Genomic DNA, 24,298 nt, shown 5'->3' with positions numbered 1-24,298 from the left:
AATAACAAAAGATCTGCATTGCTGAGTATCCACTTCTTTAACCCAGATATAGACCAAGATACTTCTGTAAGTGCTTTTTAAAATACAATTTTAAATCTTTTTTTTAAGTTTATTGTGAGGGGGTGCCTCGGTGGCTGTTGGTTAACCGTCCAACTTTAGCTCAGGTCATGATCTTGTGGTTCGTGAGTTCGAGCCCCGCATCTGGTTCTGTACTGACAGTTCAGCGTCTGGAGCCTGCTTTGGATTCTGTGTTTCCCTCTCTCTCTGCCCCTCCCCTGCTCACACTCTGTCTCTCTCAAAAATAACATAAAAAAAATAAATTTATAGTGAGAGAGGGAGAAGGGAGGCAGGCAGAGAGAGAAAGGAGAGACAGAGGCACTGTCAGCACAGAGCCTGATGGAGGGGGCTCAAACTCAGTGAGATCATGACCTGAGCTGAAATCAATAGTTGGACACTTAACTGAAGAAGCTACCCATGCTCCCTTATAATTGGTTTTTAAAAAATTATTCAGATATATGAACATCTACATCCTAAAAAGATGAAAAGATAAGGGCCCATTTGTAAACCTGGTCTCTTTTAATATTTTTTACAATAGAATAAATAGTTCTCTTGATGGCTGCAGAGATGTAAGGCTGTTGGGCAGTATTCGGAAACCACCAAAGTGATGGTGTCTTCCTAACTGGTGAGTCGTTTTCGGTAACTGTAAAGAGCTACTTGTCTGAAACCGCTGTCAAACGAGCAAGACCGCATTGATGCATCCATCGTTCTCAGGGTTGTTGGTGACCTGGGCGTATTTTCCTGAAGAAAACAATGTGGGGGCAAAGGAGAGATTCGGTTTATAAAAATTCACTTTGGCCAAAGTATTTCTAATGCCCACTTTTAACAAAGAAAATAAATGATAGTAGGATCAATGAGATTTTACAAAGTCATTCAAAATCAAACAAGTTCTGGAGACAATTTTTATACACTATTTTTATACTTTTTACAAATGGTGGTCCGGTCCATTCTGTTAATACATTGTACTAACAAGCCCTTGTGGGTTTACCTGAGCATTGTTGCTTTTCCACATACGTTTCTTACTAGAAAATGCAGTAAGTGTTAAGTTTCAAATTAACGACCTGTTTTAAAACTGATGTCGGCCAGTATGAAGTGTGAGTTAATGACTCATCTCAAGACTCTATCAAGAAGCTAGAGTGTATTCTTCAATTATGAAGAACAGTAAAGCTCAGAAATACCTGGACACTAAAAGCAGAAAACTAAGAAAATGAGGCAGGACACCTTTCTGTTTTTAATTATTACTGAAATAGTGTGGCTATGTGTTTGATGTATGTCTTCCTTCCCCCACTCCTGGTCAATTTATTGTATTTTCTTCTGAAATGTTACTTAAAATTGTAACTTTCCATCTGCTTCCTTAATAATTTCTCTTAAAACAGCCCTAAATCTAAAAATTTAGTATGCTTTATATAACTGATACTGATAAACCAAACTATAAAGAATCATATTCACAACTACTTTGTCTACAAAAAGTATTCTTCATAAAGGTTTCAGTCTGATTTACATCATTCTAACTTATCCAGCTCTTCTGCATTAAAATTTGCTCTGTATTTTCTACCAACCTGACAATTTCAATTGTAGGGTTATAATAGCAGCCCCATATTCAAAAGTTTACTCACCCCAAATAACCTTGCCTCCTTGTGTCACAAGGCCCAGCTCACTCACGTTCACCTCAATGACCGTACCTTTGGTAATAACACCCAAAGATGTATAGAGTGGGGACGAGGGATTCTTTTTTACTCCAAGTATTGGCAGGCAGAAGGTGGCTTTCAATTCAGGATGTGTTACGTGGGCCTTTTTGAAACGTAAGCCCTAATAAGTCAAAGAGAAAAAAGTTATGAGTCTAAAATGTTAAAAATGATAAGCAATCATCTCTTTTGCTTTTCCATTGGTCTTCCCAAACAATCCCCTGGATTCAATAATGTCAAATCTTAAGGCATCAAGTTAAATATTTATAAATTCTACAGACTACAAATCTGATAAATACATGCAAGGAAAACCCCCAAACACATACTCCTGATGTTATACCATGGAGCTTTACCTAGAATCATACTCCCATTTTCCTTTGTAATTATCTACGTTTACTGAGGACTTGCTAAATGCCAGGCACTATGCTGAAGTGTACAAATAGCTCATTTAAGCATTATAACATTACAACTCCCCCCATTTTTTAATGCTAAAATAAGGATTGGCAGGTGAAATGACTTGTCCCTAGGTTAAATGGGATGTCAATAGAATTAAACTTAAATATCCTAATTCCAAGTCTCTATATAACTTAAGTTGTATTACATGATGAAAAGGGGGGTTAGACTGTCAGCTTTTCGTTGATGGTAATACTGGTCAAAGACTGGAGAAAGCCCAGACATCTTTTACAAAGACCACAGTCACTTGGTCACCTAGATATGGCCTTTTGGGGTGAAGTGCTTCAGAGCCACAACACTCTGTAGTCTCTTAAAGTTGCTTTTTGCATGTATGGGGGTAAGAGGTAATGATACCACATCAAACTCTTAGTAATGGACTCATTAATGAAGCGTGTAATAAACTCAGTTGAGAATGCCCTTTGACTGATGCACAGTTAAGAGACTTCTCTGTTAAGCTACAGAAAACCTAGAACAACATGACTAGTATATTCTCTCCCTACAGAACTGATAAAAGTTACCAAACTGTACTTAAAAAATGAATATGAAATCAAAACGAGGCATCCATGATACAATCAAGGGACGGGTGAAGGTTTTCTGTAAAGAGATGGTGAACATTTTAGCTTTTGCAGCCCATATGGTCTCTCCTACAACTACTTAAAGTCTGCAGGAAAACACAGCCATAGACAGACAGTAAATGAAAGGGCACAGCTGTGTTCCAACAAAACTTTATTTACAGAAACAGACTGACATTTTAGTCCATTAGAAATTATTCAGAGTAAAAAAACAGGGGAACACTGCCAACCCTACTCTGTTTTTCTGTGCAGGTTAGATATCCAGTGGGGAGAGTAACTCAGTGTTTAAAGGAATTCTGCAAAAATACACAGGTGATCCCTAAAAACAGGTTCACTTACATGAAGATTTTTTTTTGATATTTATTTCTCAATGATTTTATCTTTTGGTCTTTTTTTTTTTTTAAAGTAGGCTTCACGCCTAGTGCAGTGCAGAGCCCACCATGGGGCTTGAACTCATGACCCTGAGATCAAGACCTGAGCTGTGATCAAGAGTCAGATGTATAACTGACTGAGCCACCCAGGTGGCTTTTCTCTAGCCTTAACAATACAGTATATGACACACTTAACATACAAAATAAGTGTTAGTTGAGAGTTTATGCCACGAGTAAGGCTTCCAGGCAACAGTAGACTATGTAGTTCAGTTTTTGGGGAGTCAAAAGTTATATGTAGATTTTCAGCTATGCAGGTGGTGGGCACCCCTAACCCGAGTTGTTCAAGGGTCAACCATAAGTTCAATTACATCTGGGAAAGACAATGAGACCAGTTTTGACCATTGGTATTGTCAACAGAGATTGAAGTTCCACTTTCATACTAAATTCTTTTTTCAATGATTACATACTGTTTTCAAAAGCATTAAGATAATTTCCTTAATAACTAGGAATTGGTTCTCGAAAAAAACATTCCTACTCAAGTTTTCTAACTGTTCTCAAAGGTGACAAGAGTCAGGTATATACATTACTTGCTGAATGAGTAAAATGACTTCATGAGGAAAATGAAATTTTTAATAGGCCATATATTTAAAAAGCAGGATCCACTGACACTGCCTGTAATAGAAACTATTTTTCATCTCCTGTTTCTCATGAAGCCAAAGACAGGATTCTTGACAGTAGAGGGAAAAAACTCCTAAGCCATCCCTATCGATAACTTAAAATAACAACAGACTGAAAAATGTCTTTCAATCTCTTTTCATACCAACTTTAGAAATTTCAGGAAATTCTACTTTATCCAATTGAACACAGTAACCCATATTTAATCCATTCCACTCTTGCAAGGGACTTACCATTGGCCTAATGAATCTTTCATATTTAGGCGGTTTTCGAGTAAAGCCATCTCCAACAAAACAGACTTTAGTAACCATTCTCTTCCATGCCTTCTTCTTTCTCTTTCCTGTTCGAATAACTTTTAATACTTCTGTTTCTCCCTGGGCACGAACTTTGGGCAAAGGGACTTCCCATTTTCCCTAAAAACAGACCATCATTAAAATTTGTTAGTAAAAGGCAATGAGAACAAAAAAATTAAATATTTTACTTCAAAGTAGTGGATTAATTTTTTTCCTAAACCAACAAGATTTTGGCTCAACTGTTAGGAGGTCTGTACTGTCTCCTCATAAGCCCCAAGTTAAATGGAACTAGTTTTTATATTATGAACACATTAAAATGGTGTGCCTAATAAGCTAAAAGTCTTAAAGCCTTGTTATGGATGGAAAATGCCACCTATAAGCCAATGACTTCTCCAAACGTGCTTATTATTAAATAGTTAATAGTGTAAAATTGGAAGACTGTCTCCACCTCTTAATATATCTTTGTATTTTTACCTCAAGTGGACTTTTAGATTACATTGCTAGTAAGACAAGATGATTACCATGTACTTTGAACCTCCTGAAGATGCAAATTCTTTGAAAAAACTGAAGCACTGAAAGGTAGTATAAAGAATCTGACTTAGGGGGGCACCTGGCTGGCTCAGTCAGCTAAATGTCTGACTCCTGGTTTTGGCTCAGGTCATGATCTCACAGGTCATGAGATCAAGCCCCACATCAGGGTCTGCGTTGACAGTGAGGAGCCATGCTTGGGATTCTCTCTCTGCCCCTCCCTGCTCTCTGTCAAAATAAATAAACGTTAAAAAAATAAGTAGTATTTTTTTAAAAATACTAAAAAAAAAAAAAAAAAGATTTTGACTTAAAACACCAAAAAACAAGCAGTGCAGTTTTTAAAATCAAATTTGGAGAGCGAAAGTTCTTTAAATATAGATACCACATACTTGGTTGCTACATAGATTTCTGTCAATTTACCCACAGGTATTCAAAAACAGCACCTATACCTTTTCCTGTTTTTAGCAGGATTTAACCTAATTTGACACAAGCCCAATCCAGTAATAAATTTTAAAATGCTGAATTTTTATTTAAGTCAAATCAGCTTGAGGGTTTTCTACTATTCTACCTTTGAACAAATTTTAGGACAGCAGGGCAGCCAAAACAACAGTTGTCTCTTTGTCCACAGGAGCACAACACTAGGAGGTATCATATAGGAAGCTGTTAAAATATTCAATCTGAGAGGCACTGCTCACTAACTCTCTAAGTACTTTTTCTACACTAAGGATGTGTGGTATTCTACTACATATTTTTAAAGTTGTTAAACACTAACATGTTCTGGTGATGAGGAAATTTTATTAAATATTTAATACAAAATGCAATCTACAAAGACTTTGATATCTAAATAAGGGGAATTGTAGCTAGACTTCATATTTCCAATTAAACCAAAGGAAAAAAAAACTAAGATTAAAAATAAGTAATTCTCTCCTGAACAAAAAAATATTTCAATTTTCATTACTTACTGCTTTCTCTTTTCGTTTTTGTTTAATCATATTGGAGAGTACTTTAGCTCGGGACTGTCCCTCCCTGTCCAGGAGATATGCAGGGACTGCTCCTTGTGGAGTCTTTTCATCATTCTTTTGCTTGGTATTTCTCTTTTCATGCATCTTGATACTGTCAAGAAGGAAAAAGATTCAAGATTATCAGTTTTAAAAACTATCACTAAAAAGATGTTAACTCACCACAACAAAGAAATGATCACTTACGTCTTTTTCATTTGTATTTTCTCAGCATGGCGCTGTTTATGGTAGAGCTTAGCTTTGAGACCAATCATCTTTTTTGCCTTCTTTGAACGTTCATGAGCCTCTCGACCTTCCTTCTTTCTCTTTTTCTCGTGGTAATCCAAACGATAGCCATAGCGCTTCCGGTGTAACTCAATATATTCGTTTTGTGGCTGTAACAATGCAAGAAACATTAATTTAAAAATTATTGACAGATTATGTTAAGAAACTTTCTGAGGACCATATGAAGCATAGAAGGCCTTACGTCATCCAAATGTTCACTTGCCTCAGTAACTCTTGTGCTATTAAGCCTAGTGACATGAGTTAAAAATTTTTTGATCCTGGATGACATCAGGCATCAGGATTCACATCTGTAATAATCTCAGGTAAAGTTCCTGTTCATTGGAGGGAACTGTCCAAAGTCCACAGGACCACAGAAAGGATGACCCGATTCCAGGATCTCTCTTTTTTGAACATGAGCAATCCCGTTTTTCAGTAATATCACTATCCATACTTTCAATTAAAGAAATTTGTAAGCCAGTTTTACTGAAATACAATTTACATATAATGATATGTGCTCTTTTTAGGTGCAGGTGTACAGTTGTGACAAATTACAGTTTTGTAACCACCACAATCAAACCAAGTAAGAAAATATTTCCATTACCTCAGAAAATTCCCTTGTGTATGTTTGAAAGCAATCCTTTTTTACACCTCCAATCTGTGTGGCATATATTACTCTAATTCTTCCTTTTGCAGAAGGTAGAAACTTACACACTTACAGTATGTACCTTTTGCCATCTAGCTTTTCAATTAAGGCTTTTAAGAATCCCCACGTTGTTGTATTTATCAGTACTTCAATCCTTGTTACTGCTTTGAATTCCATGTACGGATATACTGACCAGCTGGTGGGTATTTGGGTTGTTTCATTTTTAGCGAACTGACACGCGCAAATAGGTCTTTCGTGTGGTCAAAAGCCAAACTGCTTTCAAGAGTGGTTGTACTATGTTGCATTTCACCAGCGACGCATCGGATCCCCTTTTGCTTTTTAAGTGCCCGTTTTATTTTACACGGCCACTTTCCAACATGTGGCCACAGTCCATTTGTATCTTAAGACTGCAAAACTACAATGAGGACGCGGTCACCTACAGCACAGAGAATAATGCCGAATAACCGTCAACCAGGTATTACGCACCAGGTGCGGTGTTTTCAACTGCCATCTCAGAAACGTTGCGGCAACCAAGAGAAAGGTACATGGGAATACCACTTTGCAGAGAAACACTAAACACTCCGTAGAAAGAGGACGGATGTGACAGATCTGTGCTGTGAGCCCGGCTCCATTTCCTCAGCAATAAAACGAGGTGGCAGCGGGATTAGTGCCTGTCTACAGGACAGGGTTATCGCTAGGCTCTGGCACTGACCACACACAACACGTGGCGACGCCGGGAATTTAACAGAGTGAAACCAGTCTTGCTCCAAAGCTTGTGCTTTGGCAAATACCCTGTGTGTCCCCCAAACGACGTTTTTCCCCACTCAACTGAGGCCACCCTTCCCTTTAGCAGTACCTCCCTTCCGCCTACCACCCCTCACCTCCCGCCCCAGCGCCTCCGCCCTCCATCAACTCTGACGCCCTACGATCCAAGCGCCCGAAACTATCTCCTCACCATGGTGACGGCCGCAGAGCCGCCGGCTGCAGCTGCCGGGTCGCGAGCAAGCTCTCAATTTTCGGGTCTCACAGACCCACGAGCTCAAGCCGCGCAACTCGCGACGGGAAAGAGGCAGTTGTAAAACGACCGACTCCGGAGAAAGCGCGAAACATCAGTTCCGAGCCTGGGTGTTTGATGTGTAGCTCCAAAGGCGGAAGTTGCCGGCAGGCGGCCTTTGGGTGGTGCACCGCCGGAAATGGTGAAGGGCGGCCGCCGGCGGAGGTGCGGGAGAAAGCTGTTAAGTTCCTTTCTGGTGGTACCGGGGCTCTCGCCGTAGTGGTGTGTCGTGACGTGAGGACTTTGCGGATTTTGGCGCAGCCTGCCCCTGCGGCTTTCAGCACCCGGCGGGAAGAAGCCGGCGTCCGGTGTGCGCCCTAGTGCCAGGTGGGTCCCGGACCGCGCGGTGTGACTCTCGCACCTCTATGACCCTGCCCCACGCCGGCCACCCGGCCCCCTTCTGGGATACAACAGCCAGCCGCAGAAGAGGACGAAAGGGCCCCCCGAAGGCCCTCATCCTCCTCGCTAAGTCTCAGTGCTTGTATTTGAGGCAGTTTTTCATGGCTACATCTTCTGGTGTGTGTGTGTGTGTGTTTTTAAACCCTCATTCTAATTTAAATTTGTGTATTTTCAGGTGTAGTACATTAACGTAATCTCTTTTTCTAGAATACGCTCCCCCAGGTATGCTTCGCGTATCTACTTGAGTTCTTTGCTTAAATGTTTAAGTGGCACTTGCTTAAGTGACTTTGCTTACAGTTACTGCCCAATTCCTCTTTTTTGCTTAATTCTCTATAGCATGTATTACCAAAGGAGGTGCTGTGTATTTTACTTATTCCTTTTATTCTCTATTTCCAGTGAATAAGATAGACAATATGAGCCCAAGGATGTCTTTCGTAAATAACTTTAATCACTTTACTTAGAAGGCAGTGATAGACACCACAACAGTAAATTCTTGTTGAATAAATGAAACTTCTCTTATTGATCCCATAGTGTTATAGATGGAAAGATAGGCTCAGAGATTTTCAGTGAAATATCAAAGACCACAGAAGACTTGGGACTCTGGCAAGTCCCATAAACTAGTGGGTTCTTTGCATCTCCAGGGAAGGGTTCACTTCAAATTTCTGTTATAATTAGAAGTTTATGGAAAGTTTTAAGATGACTTTTCTTGAAGTGTAACATACAGAAAAATGCATACTGTAGATATATGCTTCAATGAGTTTTCACACTCTGACCACACTCTGTAACTCACACCCGAATCAAGAAATTGTATTAACCTGCCCTCCTCATGCCTTTCCAGTCACTGCCACTCCCAAGTAGAAAAACTATCCTGACTTGTAGCAGAATAGATTAGTTTTGCCCATATTATATTTTACATAATTGGAATCATACAAGATGAACTCTTTTTTGTTGGTTATTTTTTGCTTAACATTGCAAAATTTATCGTTATTGTTTCCTGTTCTTTCAGCTTATGGAAACTTTTAGTAGGTTTCAGTTGTGAGATCATCAGTATGTTTTTTCATTTATGATTCTCAAGGCCGCTTGTGTACTCTGCCTTCTGAATCAGGAACAGAAAATAAATGAAGTTCTAAAGGTTAAGCAATTGTCACATTTTGATTTGTGTAAAATAGAGGAGGCAAAGTGGTTCGCTATGTTGTTTATCATTTGTTCTTACTTTCAGCTGTGATTGCAGGCCAAAACTGGTTGTTTAAGCACATGAGGGTCAGCAAAACTTTTATTTTTTTTTTTTTAATTTTTTTAATGTTTTATTTTGGATACAGACAGAGACAGAGCATGAGAGGGGGAGGGGCAGAGGGAGAAGGAGACACAGAACTGGAAGCAGGCTCCAGGCTCTGAGTTGGCTGTCAGCACAGAGCCTGACGCGGGCCTCGAACCCATGAACGTGAGATCTGACCTGAGCCGAAGTCGGAGGCTTAACCAACTGAGCCACCCAGGCGCCCCAGCAAAACTCTTTTAGAAAAATTTACTTCCTTATAGCTTGTGGTAGCCTAATTGGATATCATTACTTCTTTTTATCTACCGAAAGTATCTAGTAGAATTCTATTCTTTGCATGTTGGCAGTTAGAAGCATATAAATGTACACTTCTGATATGGCTGAAACTTAAAGTAGAATTTATTGATAGAGATGAAATTATAAGAGACGTCAGGAGGTTGTGAAAACTGCTTTGTAAAACGATTGTGTATGGTTAAAAAGTCAAGCTTATTGATGTTAAACAAGAACAGGTATAGTAAGACCTTTGTAAAAAAGTGTCATAAGTGAAATATTTACTATTGTGATATGCAGGAGACAGAAGGTAACATTTTTCTTGAGGTTGGGGATCATGTGTTACTTATTTTCTCTATTTCTAATAACCAACTCCTATGTTGCTCCAATAAATGTAGATGAACAAGGGAATTGGTAAGTGTTTTATCAGTCCAGTTGACATAAATTTAAAGTTACCTTTACCTGAGCTTTTTTTCCTTTAGCAAGGAAAAAAGTCTCTTTACTTTAAAAATGAAAGGGGAAAGTGCAGTGCATCAGGATTGTGCAAGAAAAGCACTCCCTCTGAAAGTAGCTGGAGAGAAAGAGTGAAAACACTTGGGACTGAACAAGACTCTAGTCCCCAAAACCATTGACAGGGAGAAAGGAAAGGGTTTCAGTACCACCAGGATTCTGTTAACAGTGGAGAGCAGAGGCTGAGGTTTCAGAGTGCCTGGTGGTGCTCTGGTGAGGAATCCCTAGGAGCAGGCACTGGGGTCTGAGGGGTCCCTATGTCACATGGGGAGAAGCAGTTCCCCTGCTTGGAGTGTATTTGATAGAGACCACATGGCCTCTCCTGGGCCAAGGTCCCAGCAGACCCTGGAGAGCAGACACATTTGCTGGTATTGGGACAAAGATGCCAGAGTGCAGTAAAACCTGGTGCCAGCTGTGTGTTATGGTTTGCCATAATTTCTGAAACTGTCACATGAATGTTTTCTGGGGCAGGCCAGCACCCGGCCATTGCTCAGTGAGATCCTTCCCCGGAGAGTTGGTGCTGGTCCGTGCTGCAGGGATCTCTCAAGTGTGGGGTTTTGAAACATAACCCCATCTAAGATAAAACAGAAGGAGGTGGCCCCTGGAAGGCAGACAGCTTACACACAGATACAGTAAAGGCAGGGAGTGGACAGAGGCCTGAGGCGGAGAAGGGGTGCTTGATCCCGGTTTGGTGAAAGTGTGAATGTCCTGTGACAGAGAGGGGAGCTGGGTGAAGTTATTCATACCACTTGTGCACATGCACTCATGCAAGCTGATCCACCCCAGTAAGCTAGGCAGCGCCACCAAGTGGAGAACAGAGTCTCGCCCAACTGTGCCCAATGAAGCTTATTTCCTAGATCAATCAGCACAAGTCACTCCACCTGCTTGGTGTGTGGAACGTAGAGTGCATCATAGTTTCATTTCTAGGGGAAACTGGATGTAACTTCATTCAGGTTTCATTCTGTTTGCTGGTTCATTTATTTGTTCATTTTCTTTGCTTCTGTTTTTGCTTAAATTGTTTTCTTTTTTCTTTTTCTTTCATGGATACAGAAAGAGAACATTTTGCCTTTATTTCTTTAGTTTGTTTTTTATTTTAAAAAATTGTAGTTCTATTTCTTTTTTATTTTATTCTATTTTATTATATAATTTTTAAAATTTTTCTTCCCTTTTTTTCTTTCCCTTTTATCTGTATTCTGTCAAGCTTTTCAACAAGCAGACTGAAACACACCTAGGATCTAGCGTCCTTTATTTGGTTTTTTGTTTTGTTTTTAATTTTTAATTTTAATTTTGTTAATTTTTTTCTTCCTCCAAAATGACAAAATGAAGGAATTTACCGTAAAAGAAAGAAGAGGAAGGAATGACAGGGATACAATAAACACAGATATAACTAAGATATCTGGACTAGAATTATAAACCATGTTAAGAATACTAGGTGAGGGGCGCCTGGGTGGCTCAGTCGGTTAAGCGTCCAGCTTCGGGTCATGTCATGATCTTGCAGTTTGTGAGTTCGAACTCCACATCAGCCCCTGTGCTGACAGTTCAGAGTCTGGAGCCTGCTTTGGATTCTGTGTCTCCCTCTCTCTCTGTCCCTTCCCTGTTGACCCTCTGTCTCTTTCTCAAAAATAAACATTAAAAAAATGGTGTTGGGAAAACTGCACAATGCAGAAGAATGAACTTGGACCACTTTTCTTATACCATACACAAAAATAAACTCAAAATGGATGAAAGACCTAAACATAAGACAGGAGGCCATCAAAATACTAAAGGAGAAGACAGGCAACAACTTCTTTGATCTCAGCCGCAACAATTCTTACTTGACAGGCCTCTGTAGGCAAGGGAAACAAAAGCAAAAATGAACTTCTGGGACCTCATCAAGATATAAAAACTTATGTACAGCAAAGGAAATAATCAGCAAAACTAAAAGGCAACTGGCGGCATGGGAGAAGATATTTTCAAATGACATGTCAGTTAAAGGGTTAGTATCAAATCTATAAAGAACTTCTCAAATTCAACATCCAAAAAAACAGTCCAGTGAAGAAATGAGCAAAAGACATGAATACACACTTTTCCAAAGAAGACATCCATATGGCCAATCTACACATGAAAAAATGCTCAACGTCACATATCATCAGAGAAATATAAACCAAAACCACAGTGAGATACCACCTCACACCTGTCAGAATGGCTAACATTAACAACTCTGGCAACAACAGTGTTGGCGAGGGTGTTGAGAAAGAGGAACCCTTTTTTTGCACTGCTAAAAGGTGGGACTGCAAAAACGGGTTCAGCCACGCTGGGAAACAGAATGAAGGTTCCTCAAAAACCTAAAAATAGAACTGCCCTTGACCCAGCAATTGCACTGCTAGGTATTTATCCAAGGGATACAGGAGTGCTGTTTTGAAGGGGCACATGCACCCCAGTGTTTATAGCAGCGCTATTAACAGTAGACAAAGTATGGAGAGAGCACAGATGTCCCATCGCCTGGTGAATGGATAAAGAAGATGCAGTATATATATTCAATGGAATGTTACTTAATGATCAAAATAATGAAATCTTGCCATTTGCAAAAATGTGGATGGAACTAGAGTATAATAATGCTAAATGAAATAAGTCAGAGAAAGACATATGTGTGATTTCATTCATATGTGGGATTTAAGAAACCAAATAGATGACCAAAGAGGAAGGGAAGCAAAAATAATATAAAAAGAGAGGGAGACAAACTGTAAGAGACTCTTAAATACAGAGAACAAACTGAGGGTTGCTGGCCAGGTGGTGGGTGGCGGGTGGGCTAAATGGGTGATGGGCATAAAGGAAGGCACTTGTTGGGATGAGCATTGGGTGATAATATGTAAGTGATGAGTCACTAAATTCTACTCCTGAAACCATTATTACACTATATATTAACTAACTTGGATTTAAATTTTAAAAAGAATAAAGATGCTTAGTTTTTATAGTCACAGAAGATGACTTGCTCTTGTGTATTTTTTACATATTTATGGTATGAATGAATAAAATCAGAGTAAGTTACGCTACCAGTGAGAAACAAATTAACATGTAGAAGCTTATCTTCTCATACTAAACTTTACAGAAGACATAAATGCATTTTAGTTGATATATTCTTATAAATCAACCTTTTTATGGTATGTTCATATCTTGAAGAATTAAAACATGTTGAAAAAATGAATATTTTAGCTTCAGAACCATATTTCTCATTTTTGTTAGGATTTTCATTTTCTGAATGAGGCCTGGAGTTTTTGATAGCTGAAAGTATTGTACCTGTTTTTTCTATGAATACATTGTTGCCATATATGTTGCATATGCTTTACATATGTCTCAGTGACATGTAATACACAAACTTAGTTTTAAAATTTTTTGTTTCTTTTTCAGAGAATAACATAACGGTTGAGAGGATCAACATGTTGTCCAACTTGAGAAAACTTACAGTGAATCACAAGAAAATACACATCCTGCACATTAATGTAAGTTTTTCTTGTAAAATTAAATGTACTTCAGCAAGTTCAGTTACTTTACTTCCCAAAACGCCTACTATACTCTTTGACTAGTATATCTTTATCTTCCACAGTTTTTCTTAACAGGGAGTGTGGGAGAAACTGTAACCAAGATACAGCAGGCCTTATCACTAGGTCTGTAAATTCATTTTGCTACCTGAAAATTCACTGTGCAGCCTTTTATATAGTGTGTATTCCATTTTGAGGTCATTTGTGTCCTAAAGAGTTACACAGGTTTCCTTTGGTGTGTTCATTGCTGGTGCTTTCAGACTACATGCCTGTGACAGGTAACTACTGCTTACGCACGTCAGTATGCCGTGGAGATTTAAATACCTTTCAGTCTCTACTACTCTTGAAATATTTTCTTGGGATAATAGCGTTTTGTTGCCAAAAACTTGGTAACTAATGCAGAAGTGATATAGAAGACATAGGCATGCATTCCAAGATAGCATTAAGAGGCAGATTGTGACAACCTCAAATTATTACACTAACTGTAACAATTCCAAATGTATGAGCAGCCATTAAATGCATATCTAGTGATTTGAGGATAAATTGGGATGGGGAATATTCAGCCTCTGTGTGGAAACACTGGGAGAAGATACTCCAGAAACTTTTAAAAATGCCAGTCCCTAGTTCTCCCACCTACCCCCCTTCCCCCGCCAAATGTTTTTAAAGTTTTCCAGATGATTCTAATGTGTAGCCCCTTTTATAAATCCCCCAAACAGCTCATAGTTTTAGAGTTCTTGACCCCCACCAGCTCTTAGCAACTGTATAGGAGAATCAAGTAGCCAGGGTAAGAGACCTTAGAACTTGTCTGGCTCTCTGGATGCTTCAGGCCCGTGGTTCTCAAATTGTAGCTCTCAGAATCACCTGGAGGGCTTGTAGAAACGCTGATTGTTCAGTACACCTGAAACTAATACAACTCTGTGTTCCTTATACTTCAGTTAAATAAAAATTCCCAGATTGTTTGCCTCTGTCCCCAGAGTTGTTACTTTCTTGTCTGGAGTAGGTCTGGAGAATTGTGTTCCTTGTGATGTTAATGCTGCAGATCTTAGAGAACCATCATCTAAGATCAGCTCAAAACAGCAAGTCAGTATTAGTTTTATTTTTGTTCTTTCCCGCAGTAGAATTTTGGGTTGTCACTTTTTAAAGGAACTAGAGTTAATAAATTCAGAGTACTTGAAGGAGATTTAAAGTATTTTGTTTTCTGACAAAGCATAGTTATGATGTTAGAAGTACTCTATTAATGTCAGGGTTCTTTTTCTCCTCACTAGGATATATGTTGCTCTAAAATGAGAGCAAGTTTACAAACACTAAAGCCATATGTGTCTCTAGGAAGAAACTACAGTTCTCCACCAGGTACAAACTGTGATGATTCTTATTTTACTTAAAGTGCTTGTTTGCTTTCTCTCATTCTTGTTGTCAATATTCCATTTTAAAAATAGTGCCTCCTTTTTACTTCTTGGCTATTTCCTTGAGACTTTTGGGAGTCAGGAGTATTCTGATGCATGTCGGGGTCGGGGGGCGGGGGGGAGTTCCAAGAGGCCTGTGCTCCTTACATGCTGCCTATCCAAATGAGCTAAACTGAAAGTTGGGGGCTTTAGTCGCTGGTTCAGAAGTTTAGCGAGTTGTCTGTTTGTAGAGTGCTCTTGTTATAAAATACTGATTTTCTAGTCCTTTTCTTGTTTTTATGCATAAGTAGTTTCTGTCATTAGAGGTTTGCCCAAATAATTTATTTAAAAGTTCTTAAGAGTAGTTGAACTACTTATCTGGGATAGGTTACGTTAGGGTAGTAGGGCTGTTGAAAGCTGAAAGCCTGAGAAACAAATTCTGAGTGTTCTTTTGTGTTTGAAGTAAGCTAGCATATGGGAGACTCAATGAAACTAGCTGCTTTCTGTTGCTGTTTACATTTCCATCTTTGTCATTTGAGAGTAATGGAGTAAAAATACTGATTGTGGGACTATTAAGGGCATGTGAATGTAAAGGTCTGCAGTATTGGCCTGTATCCACGTTTCTATATTTTGCTCATGCAAATTTATCTGTAGCCATACAGGCCATCTTTTGGTCTTCAAACTGGCATGAGGTTTTCAAAATATAATAGCACTGTTCTTAATTTTTTATAGAAATTTTGCAAAACTGATTTAAATAGGAAGGTATAGAATAAATTTATAAATGTAACTGCATTTTTGCTTTAAAATTATTAATAAAATACATAAGTATGGAGTAAATTATTAGAGGTTTTTTGTATTCCAGAAATACTACTTGTCCTTTTACAAGTATTAGATTGTTATAGCTCCAATTCAGTGATACTTCCCAGGGCATCTTTAAAGGTATTAGGTGCTTGGGAGTACTGAGGGAAGACGAGTTTCAGATTGTACAAAAATTCATTGTCATCTGATATTAGGATCACTCTTAACTCTTTAGGCCTTGACAATGCAGGTTTACAGGGCTGTGTGTTTTATTTTTCTTTGGTTCAGGAGCTATTGTCTTAAGATTATTGCTCTGAACATTCTACTTCTATAGTTACATATATTTTTGGTCTATTGTAGAAAGTGGCAAAGCTGGGGAGGGGCATCTGGGTAGCTCAGTCAGTTGCCTCAGGTCATGATCTCGAGGTTCATGAGTTCGAACCCCACCTTGAGCTCTCTGCTGTCAGCACAGAGCCCTCTTTGATTCTCTATCCCCCACTCTGTGCCCCTCCCCTGCTTATGCTCTGTCAAAAATAAATAAACATTTTAAAGAAGTGGGGAAGATTGGAGTAAATTTATATTTTTCTAAGAATGTGGTTTAGAAATTTGTGTTTGAAAACTTAACATCTATTGCCTTTTCTTTAGTGATAATAACTTTGAGGTAAATGAAAGTTTAATTTAGCTTGGATTTTACTATACTTGGAATTATTATATTTGCTTAAAATTATTTTAACTTCTTTCATTTGTCAATTAAAGGACAATTTCTTCAGTCTAACGCTCTCCCAACTGAGCTATCTCGGCAAGCCCTAAAAAGGACAATTTCTTACACTTTTCAGTTTTAACTCTTTCCATTAGGTTTAATAGGAAATGATATCAAATCCCTTCATTCTGTCATCAGTCCTCCCATAGCCAAGTAAGTACTATCATTGATACTGTCTTTTCCATACACTGCTGTGAAAAGGTAACGGTTTATGTCATGGGCTTAATTTAACATTAATTTAGCTTTCTGCCCTAGCTTATTATAAATAGATGTTGGTATGTATCTGTAAAGCTATTTTTCTTCCAATTCAATGCTAAATATTTTTAATGTAGCAACAGCACACTTTTCATAGAAATAAAAATAAGATTCACAAGTTTGTAGTTAGCTTGTTGTTACTTAGCGGTTTTGTCAGAATAATGTGGTAGGGATATGTTTTCTGGTTTTCTCATTTTTACACCATTATATAAACTACTGAAATACTAACTAGCTTTGAAATTTGCACAGCATATAGAGTACATGTTTTGGTTTTACAGTTTTAGTAATGTCCATCTTGTAATACATGCTTTTTTTTTTCTCTCCACCTTTCAAACAGAATCCGTAATATTGGAATTATGGCTCATATTGATGCAGGCAAAACTACCACCACAGAAAGAATATTGTACTATTCTGGATACACAAGATCACTGGGAGGTTAGAATGGATTCCTCCTCACCCCAACCCCCATTAGGAAAAACGTCACTGGAATATATTTTAAGAAGTCAACCTAGAGATCTTGAGTAAGGCATGGAAGCACTGATGTCAAAACCACAATGTAAAGATAAGGTAGTTGCAACACCCACCAAAGAGTTTTCTTAGGTTCAACTCAACAGTCAGACTCACAGGACTATCTTCACCCTGGTCTACTCAGAACAGTCTAGGACAGGGGCCACAGCTTCCCAGCACGCCAGCAGCAGGTGTTTCTTTCTGCAGGAGTCCTTGATGCAGTCCACATAGCTATCTGGGAACCATCTTCTTTGGCCACTTAAAAGTGACAGTACAGTTTAAGGCAACAGGGTTCATAGGAGCCACCGTGGCTTAAAGCCTCCTGCCCCTTAGGAACAGATACCTCTTGTTAAAGCTCCGTGGGCTCTCTTCCAGATTTACTACAAAGGACATGCTGTATCCCACTCAGGGAAGCCTAAGGTTGTGTATCTCCATCAAGTATTAACAATTCATGTATAGCTCTTCCCAATTCAGGTATACCTTACCAAAATCACAAATAACTTTTTTCTATAAGATATGTTGCCCGGGCTCCTGGGGGGCTCATTTGGTTGAGTTTCTGACTCTTGATTTTGGCTCAGGTTATGATTCCGTGGTTTATGGGATCGAGACCTCTGTTGAGGTCTGTGCTGACAGCCTGGAGCCTGCTTGGGATTCTCTCTCTCCCTCTCTCTGTCTCTCCCATACTCCTACATGCTCATGCGTGCATGCTCTCTCTCAGAATAAGTATATTAAAAAGATACTTTGCCTAGCAACATAATTGACATATTTGTGATCTCTGGTTTCTAGAAGAAAAGAACTAGAAAGTTAATCAGAGGTCAAATTTTCATGCAGAAGAAAGGATTTTGTTAATCCAGTCCACAGTAGTAGTAGTATTTACCTAAGTTTTGATTTTAGTTTTTAATTATAAGATGTCAAAAACTTTGGTTCTTGACCAGTCATGCACATTTGAATCCCCCATGTAATTTTTTTGTTTTGTTTTGTTTGTAAATAACAATGCCCTAGCTCTGTCTGCTCTGGAAATTAAGACTCAGCAAATATGTGGTATCACCTGGGTGTCTGTATTTTTGTGTTATGTATTTGGAAACTCTGTATTTATCATATACACATTTATGATTGTTGTGTTTCTCTGACAGATCAACTTTTTTATTCTTATAAAGTACCTTTCTTTATCTCTGATAAAACATTTTGTTTTGAAATTTGAGATGGAGGTGATCATGTCCGTAATACCAGAAGTAGAAATCTTTTTCAAAACCTTCATAGAGATTTTGAAATGCATTATATTGAGAACCATTTCTCTAGAACATTATTAGGCTTCCTCTGTTGTATCACAGATCTGATGATAATTCTTTTCTCACAACCCCAGTTTGTATCCCTGAAGCAAGGATCCAGATTAGGTGGGCAGTTTTCAAGGCAACCTTTTTTTTTGATTGCAGTAAAATATATGTGTGTGTGTGTGTGTGTGTGTATCCGCATGTATATATATATTTTATATATATATAAAAACATTTACCATATTAACCATTTCTGAGTGTACATTTAAGTAGTATTAAGTACTGTTAGCAGTCTTCAGAACTTTTTAATCTTGCAAAACCCAAGCTCTACCCATTAAATACTAATTCTGTGTTTTTCCCTCTGCCCCACCTCTGGAAACTACCATTCTCTACCTTCTCTTCCTATATATTTGACTACTCTAGATAAACTCATGTAAGTGGAAAGAATCTTACAGTATTGGTCTTTTTGTGACTGGCTTATTTAATACATAGCGAAGTGTCCATAAGATTTGTCTCTGCAGGGGCACTTGGGTGGCACAGACTGTTAGGCGTCCAACTCTTGTTTTCAGTTCAAGTCATGACTTCGTGTTTTGCGAGTTTGAGCCCTGCATCAGGCTCTGTGCAGGCATTGTGGGTCCTGCTTGGGACTCTCTCTCTGCCCCGCCCCTTCTCTCTCTCTCTCTCTTAGAATAAATAAATAAATAAATTTTAAAGAAAAAGATTTGTCTCTGTGACAACTCTTTACGTTGTTATGCTCACCACTAGTGTAACTGCGTCCAGTACTGTATAACACTGTAACAATGCCATCAGCTGTATTCCTGTGCTGTACTTTCCATCCCCAGCTCTTATTCATTCCATAACTAGAAGCTTCCCACTCCCTTTTACCCATTTGCCCATCCCCCTGCTTCCCTTCTCTTTGGCAACCATCAGTTCTCTATTTACAGGTCTGCCTCTGCTTTTCGTTTGATTTAGACTGCACTTAGTGAAATCATATGGTACTTGGCTTTCTTGGTATGACTTATTTCATTTAGCATGAGTCCCTTTAAGTCCGTCTGTTTTTCGGATGGCAGAATCTCATTCTTCTTTGTGACTTCTTTGTGACTTTTCCAATGTGAGAGTATGTATGTGTGTTTAGATTGTGTGTGTGTGTGTGTGTGTGTGTGTGTGTGTGTATATCTATATGTCAGATCTTCATTTATCTATTGGTGAATACTTAGCTTGCTTCCATTATCTTCACCATTACTAATGCTACAGTGAATTTGGGGGTGCATATATCTATTTTCTTTTTTATCATTTTATTTTTTTCATTACAGTAAATGTACTCTTCAGTCCTCATGCCCTATTTCCCCTCCCTACTCTGTTAACTATCAGTTCTCTGTAGTTAAAGAGTCTGTTTCTTGATTTCTCTTTTTTCCTTTTTCTTTTTTTCCTATTTTGTTTCTTTAATTCCACATGTGAGATCCTATGGTATTTGTCTTTCTCTGACTTATTTTGCTTAGCATTACACTTTTAGCTCATATTGTTGCAAATGTCAAGATTTTATTCTTTTTTATGGCTTAATGATATTCTGTGTATATATATCCTATGTCGTCTTTATGCATTCATTTATCGATGGACACTTGGGCTGCTTCCATATCTTGGCTGTTGTAAATTATGCTTCAGTAAACATAGGGGTGCATATATCCCTTTGAATTAGGGTTTTTGTATATTGGGGGTAAGTACCCAGTAATGTGATTCCTGGGTCCTAGGATAGTTCTATTTTTAACTTTTTGAAAAAGCTCCACTGTTTTCCAGAGTGGCTGCACCAGTTTGCATACTCACCAACAGTAAAAGAAGGTTCCTTTTTCTCCATATTCCCATCAGTACTTGTTTCTTGTGTTTTTGTGTTTTGTTTTGTTTTGTTTTGTTTGTTTCTTGTGTTTTTGATTTTATCCATTCTGGTAGGTGTGAGGTGATACGTCATTGTGGTTTTGATTTGTGTTTCCTTGATGATGAGTGATGTTGAGCATCATGTGTGTGTTGGATATCTCTATGTCTTCTTTGCAGGTGTGTCTCTTCACATTTTCTGCCCATGTTTTAATTGGATTTTGTGTTTTTTGGGTGTTGGGTTGTATCAATTTATCTATTTGGGGTACTAGCCTTTTATTGGAAATATCATTTGCATATATCTTCTCCCATTCGGTAGGTTGCCTTTTAGTTTTGCTGATCATTTCCTTCACTGTGCATATTTTTATGTAGTTCCCAATAATTTATTTTTGCTTTTATTTCCCATGCCTCAGGAGATACACTTAGAAAAATGTTGCTATGGCTGATGCCAGAGAGATTACTTTCTGTGCTCTTTTCAAAGGTTTTTATGGTTTCAAGTCTCACATTTAGGTCTTTAGTCCATTGTGAGTTTAGTTTTGTGTATAGTTTAAGAAAGTGGTCCAGTTTCATTCTTTTGTTTGTATCTGTTTAGCTTTCCCAGCACTGTTTGTTGAAGAGACTGTCTTTTTCTCCACTGGATATTCATTCCTCCTTTGTCAAAGATTATTTGATCTCATATTGTGGGTTTATTTCTTCGTTTTCTGTTCTATTCCACTGAGCTCTGTGTCTGGTTTTTTTGTTTTGTTTTGTTGCCAGTACCATATTGTTTTAATTACTACTGCTTTGTAATATAACTTGAAATCTGGAATTATGAGATATCCTGTTTTGTTGTTGTTCTTCAAGATTTCTTTGGCTATTTTACATCCTTTTTTGTGGTTTCATACAAATTTTAGGATTGTTTATTTTAGTGCTGTGAAAAATGCTGTTGATATTTTTTGATAGGGATTACATTAAATCTGTAGATTGCTTGAGGTAGTATGGACATTTTACCAATATTCTCCTAATCCCTGAGCATGGAACGTCTTTCCATACCTTTGTGTTGTCTTGAATTTCTTTCATTAGTGTTTTATTGTTTTCAGAGTACAGGTCTTTCACCTCTTTGGTTAAATTTATTCCAAGGTATTTTATTATTTTTGGTGCAGTTGTAAATGGGAATGTTTTTTTAATTTCACTTTCTGCTGCTTTGTTGTCAGTATATAGGAATGCAACAAATTTCCACACACTGATTTTGTATCCTGCAACTTTACTGAATTCATTATTCAGTTTTAAAAGTTTTTTGGTAGACTCAAGTTTTCTATATATAGTACTGTGTCATATGGAAATAGTGAAAAATTTTACTTCTTACCAATTTGGATCCCTTTTATTTCTTTTTCTTATCTGATTGCTGTGGCTAGGACTGCCAGTACTATGTTGAATTAAAGTGGGAGTGGACATGCTTGTCTTGCTCACCTTAAGGGAAAAGTTTTCAATTTTTCATGATAAGAGTATGATGTTGGCTGTGAGTTTTTCATAGAAGCCCTTTATTATGTGAGGTATGTTCCCCTCTTGACCTGTTTTGCAGAGGGTTTTTATCATGAATGGATATGGTACTTTGTCGGATGCTTTTTCTGCATCTGTTAAAAAGGATCGTATAGTTTTTATCCTTTCTCTTAATGATATAACTTATCATGTTCATTGTTTTGCAAATATTGGGTCACCCTTGCATCCCTGGAATAAATCCCACTTGATCGTGGTATGTTTTTTTAATGTATTGTGGATTTGGCTTGCTAATATTTTGTTGAGTTTTTTGCATCTATATTCATGAGGAATATTGGCCTGTAGTTCTCTCTCTCTCTCTCTCTCTCTCTCTCTCTCTCTCTCTCTTTTGTGGTTTCTTTACTTGGTTTTGGTATCTGGATGAAACTGGCCTCAAAGAATGAATTTGAAAGTTTTCCTTCTTGTATTTTTTGGAATAGTCTGAGAAGAATAGGTGTTAACATTTATTAAATGTTTTGTAACATTCCTGTGAAACTGTCTGGTCCTGGACTTTTGTTTTTTCAGAGTTTAAAAAAATTTTTTTAATGTTTATTTTTGAGAGAGAAAGAGAGAGAGAGTCACAGTGGGGAAGGGGCAGAGAGAGAGGGAGAAACAGAATCCGAAGCTCCAGACTCTGAGCTGTTAGCAGAGTCCGATGTGGGGCTCGAACTCACAAACTGTGAGTAAATGACCTAAGCCAAAGTCAGACATTTAACTGACTGAACCACCCAGACACTCCTGTTTTTTGAGTTTTTTGATGACTGATTTCATTGCAGGTAATTGGTCTGTTCAAATTTTCCATTTCTTTCACCATAGTTTTGGTAGGTTATATGTTTGTAGGAATTTATCCATTTCTTTTATAAGTTGTCCAACTTTTTGGCATTTAGGTGTTCATACTATTCTATATTCTGTAACAGTTATTTGTATTTATGTGGATTTGGTTGTTATGTCTCCTCTTTTATTGGTTATTTTGTTTATTTGGGTCCCTCTCATCCCCGTCTCTTTCTCTCTTTCCTTTTTTTTTTTTTTTTTTTTTATGAACCTTGCTATAGGTTTTTCAATTTTGTTGATCCTTTCAGAGAACTATCTCCAAGTTTCATTGATCCATCCTAATTTTTTGTGTGTCATTTATTTCTGTTCTAATCTGCATTTTCTTCTTTTGCTGGGTTTGGGTTTTATGTTTTTTCTAACTCCTTTAGGTGTGAAGTTAGGTTGTTTGAGTTTCTTTGTGCTTCTTGAAGTAAACCTGTGTTGCTATACACTTTGCTCTTAGAACCACTTTTACTGCATCCCAAAGTTTTTGAACCATTGTATTTTCATTTTTATTTGCCTCCACATAATTTTTAAATTTCTTCTTTGATTCCTTGGTTGACCCATAGCATGTCATTTAACCTCCATGTATCTGTGGTCTTCCTAAAGTTTTTCTTGTAGTTACTTTCTAGTTTCATAGTGTTGTAGTCAGGAAAATGCATGGTATGACTTGGATTTTTATTATTTGTTAAGACTTATTCTGTGGCCTAATATGTGATCTATTCTGGAGAATGTTCTGTGTGTGTTTGAAAAGAATGTGTTTTCTGCAAATGTTTAAGATGGAATGTTCTGATAATGCTGTTATATCCATCTGGTCCAATGTGTCATTCAGAGTCACTGTTTCTTTGTTTATTTTCTCTTTGGATGATCTGTCCATTGATGTAAGTGGGGAATTCAAGTCACTTTACTATTATTGTATTACTTATGATTAGTTCCTTGTTATTGTTTTACATAATTGGGTGCTTCCATATTGGGTTCATAAATATTTACAATTGTTCTTCTCCTGTTGGATTGTACCCTTTGTTATTATACAGTGGTTTTTGTCTCTTGTTACAGATTTTGTTTTAAAGTATATTTTGTCTCATCTAAGTATGGTTTCCCTGACTTTCTTTTGACATCCATGTGCTTAATAAATGTTTTTCCATCCCCTCCCCTCACTTTTAATCTGCCATTGTCTTTTTGTCTGAAATGAGTTTCTTATAGGTAGCATTTAGATGAGTCTTGTTTTTATTCATTCTGTCAGCCTGTGTGCTTTGATTGGAGTGTTTAATCCATTTACATTCAAAGTAATTATTAATCAATATGTATTTTTGCCATTTTGTTGTTTTGTGGTTGTTTTTGCACCTTTTTTCTGAACCTTTCTTTCATGGTTTGTTGACTTTCTTCAGTGATATACTTGGATTCCTTTTTCTTCATTCTTTGCATATCTATTAGTGGTTCTTATTTTGTGGTTACCATTAGGTTTGTGTATAACCTCTTCTGCATATACTAGTCTATATTAAGTTGATGATTGCAGAAGTTCAAACTCCTCTTTACTCCCACTTCCCCCA

At 37.8% G+C, this 24,298-nt stretch overlaps 2 protein-coding genes across 2 annotated transcripts in view; one reads left to right on the top strand and one right to left on the bottom strand.

Annotated features, from left to right (window-relative positions):
- Window positions 1–554: 554 nt before the first annotated feature.
- Window positions 555–7,618, bottom strand: NSA2 (NSA2 ribosome biogenesis factor). The gene is made up of 6 exons (XM_029942439.1): window positions 7,516–7,618; window positions 5,840–6,027; window positions 5,597–5,747; window positions 4,047–4,226; window positions 1,674–1,866; window positions 555–798 (listed from the first exon to the last, which is right to left on the bottom strand). Exons 1-6 carry the CDS (start codon window positions 7,516–7,518, stop codon window positions 731–733), a joined length of 783 nt encoding a protein of 260 aa, XP_029798299.1. The 5' UTR covers window positions 7,519–7,618; the 3' UTR covers window positions 555–730.
- Window positions 7,619–7,753: 135 nt separating this feature from the next.
- The window catches only part of GFM2 (G elongation factor mitochondrial 2), a 49,264-nt gene continuing 32,719 nt past the window's right edge, over window positions 7,754–24,298 (top strand). Inside the window, exons 1-5 of the mRNA XM_029941213.1 lie at window positions 7,754–7,941; window positions 13,454–13,545; window positions 14,850–14,934; window positions 16,620–16,677; window positions 17,117–17,214. Of these exons, the coding sequence (XP_029797073.1) occupies window positions 13,483–13,545; window positions 14,850–14,934; window positions 16,620–16,677; window positions 17,117–17,214 (304 nt within the window). The 5' untranslated portion in view covers window positions 7,754–7,941; window positions 13,454–13,482. The remainder of the gene's footprint in view (window positions 7,942–13,453; window positions 13,546–14,849; window positions 14,935–16,619; window positions 16,678–17,116; window positions 17,215–24,298) is intronic.

Source organism: Suricata suricatta, chromosome 6 (assembly GCF_006229205.1).
Source record: "Suricata suricatta isolate VVHF042 chromosome 6, meerkat_22Aug2017_6uvM2_HiC, whole genome shotgun sequence".
NCBI lineage: Eukaryota > Metazoa > Chordata > Mammalia > Carnivora > Herpestidae > Suricata > Suricata suricatta.
The sequence above is the reverse complement of the archived record's forward strand: the minus strand, read 5'-3'. Positions and strand labels throughout refer to the sequence as shown.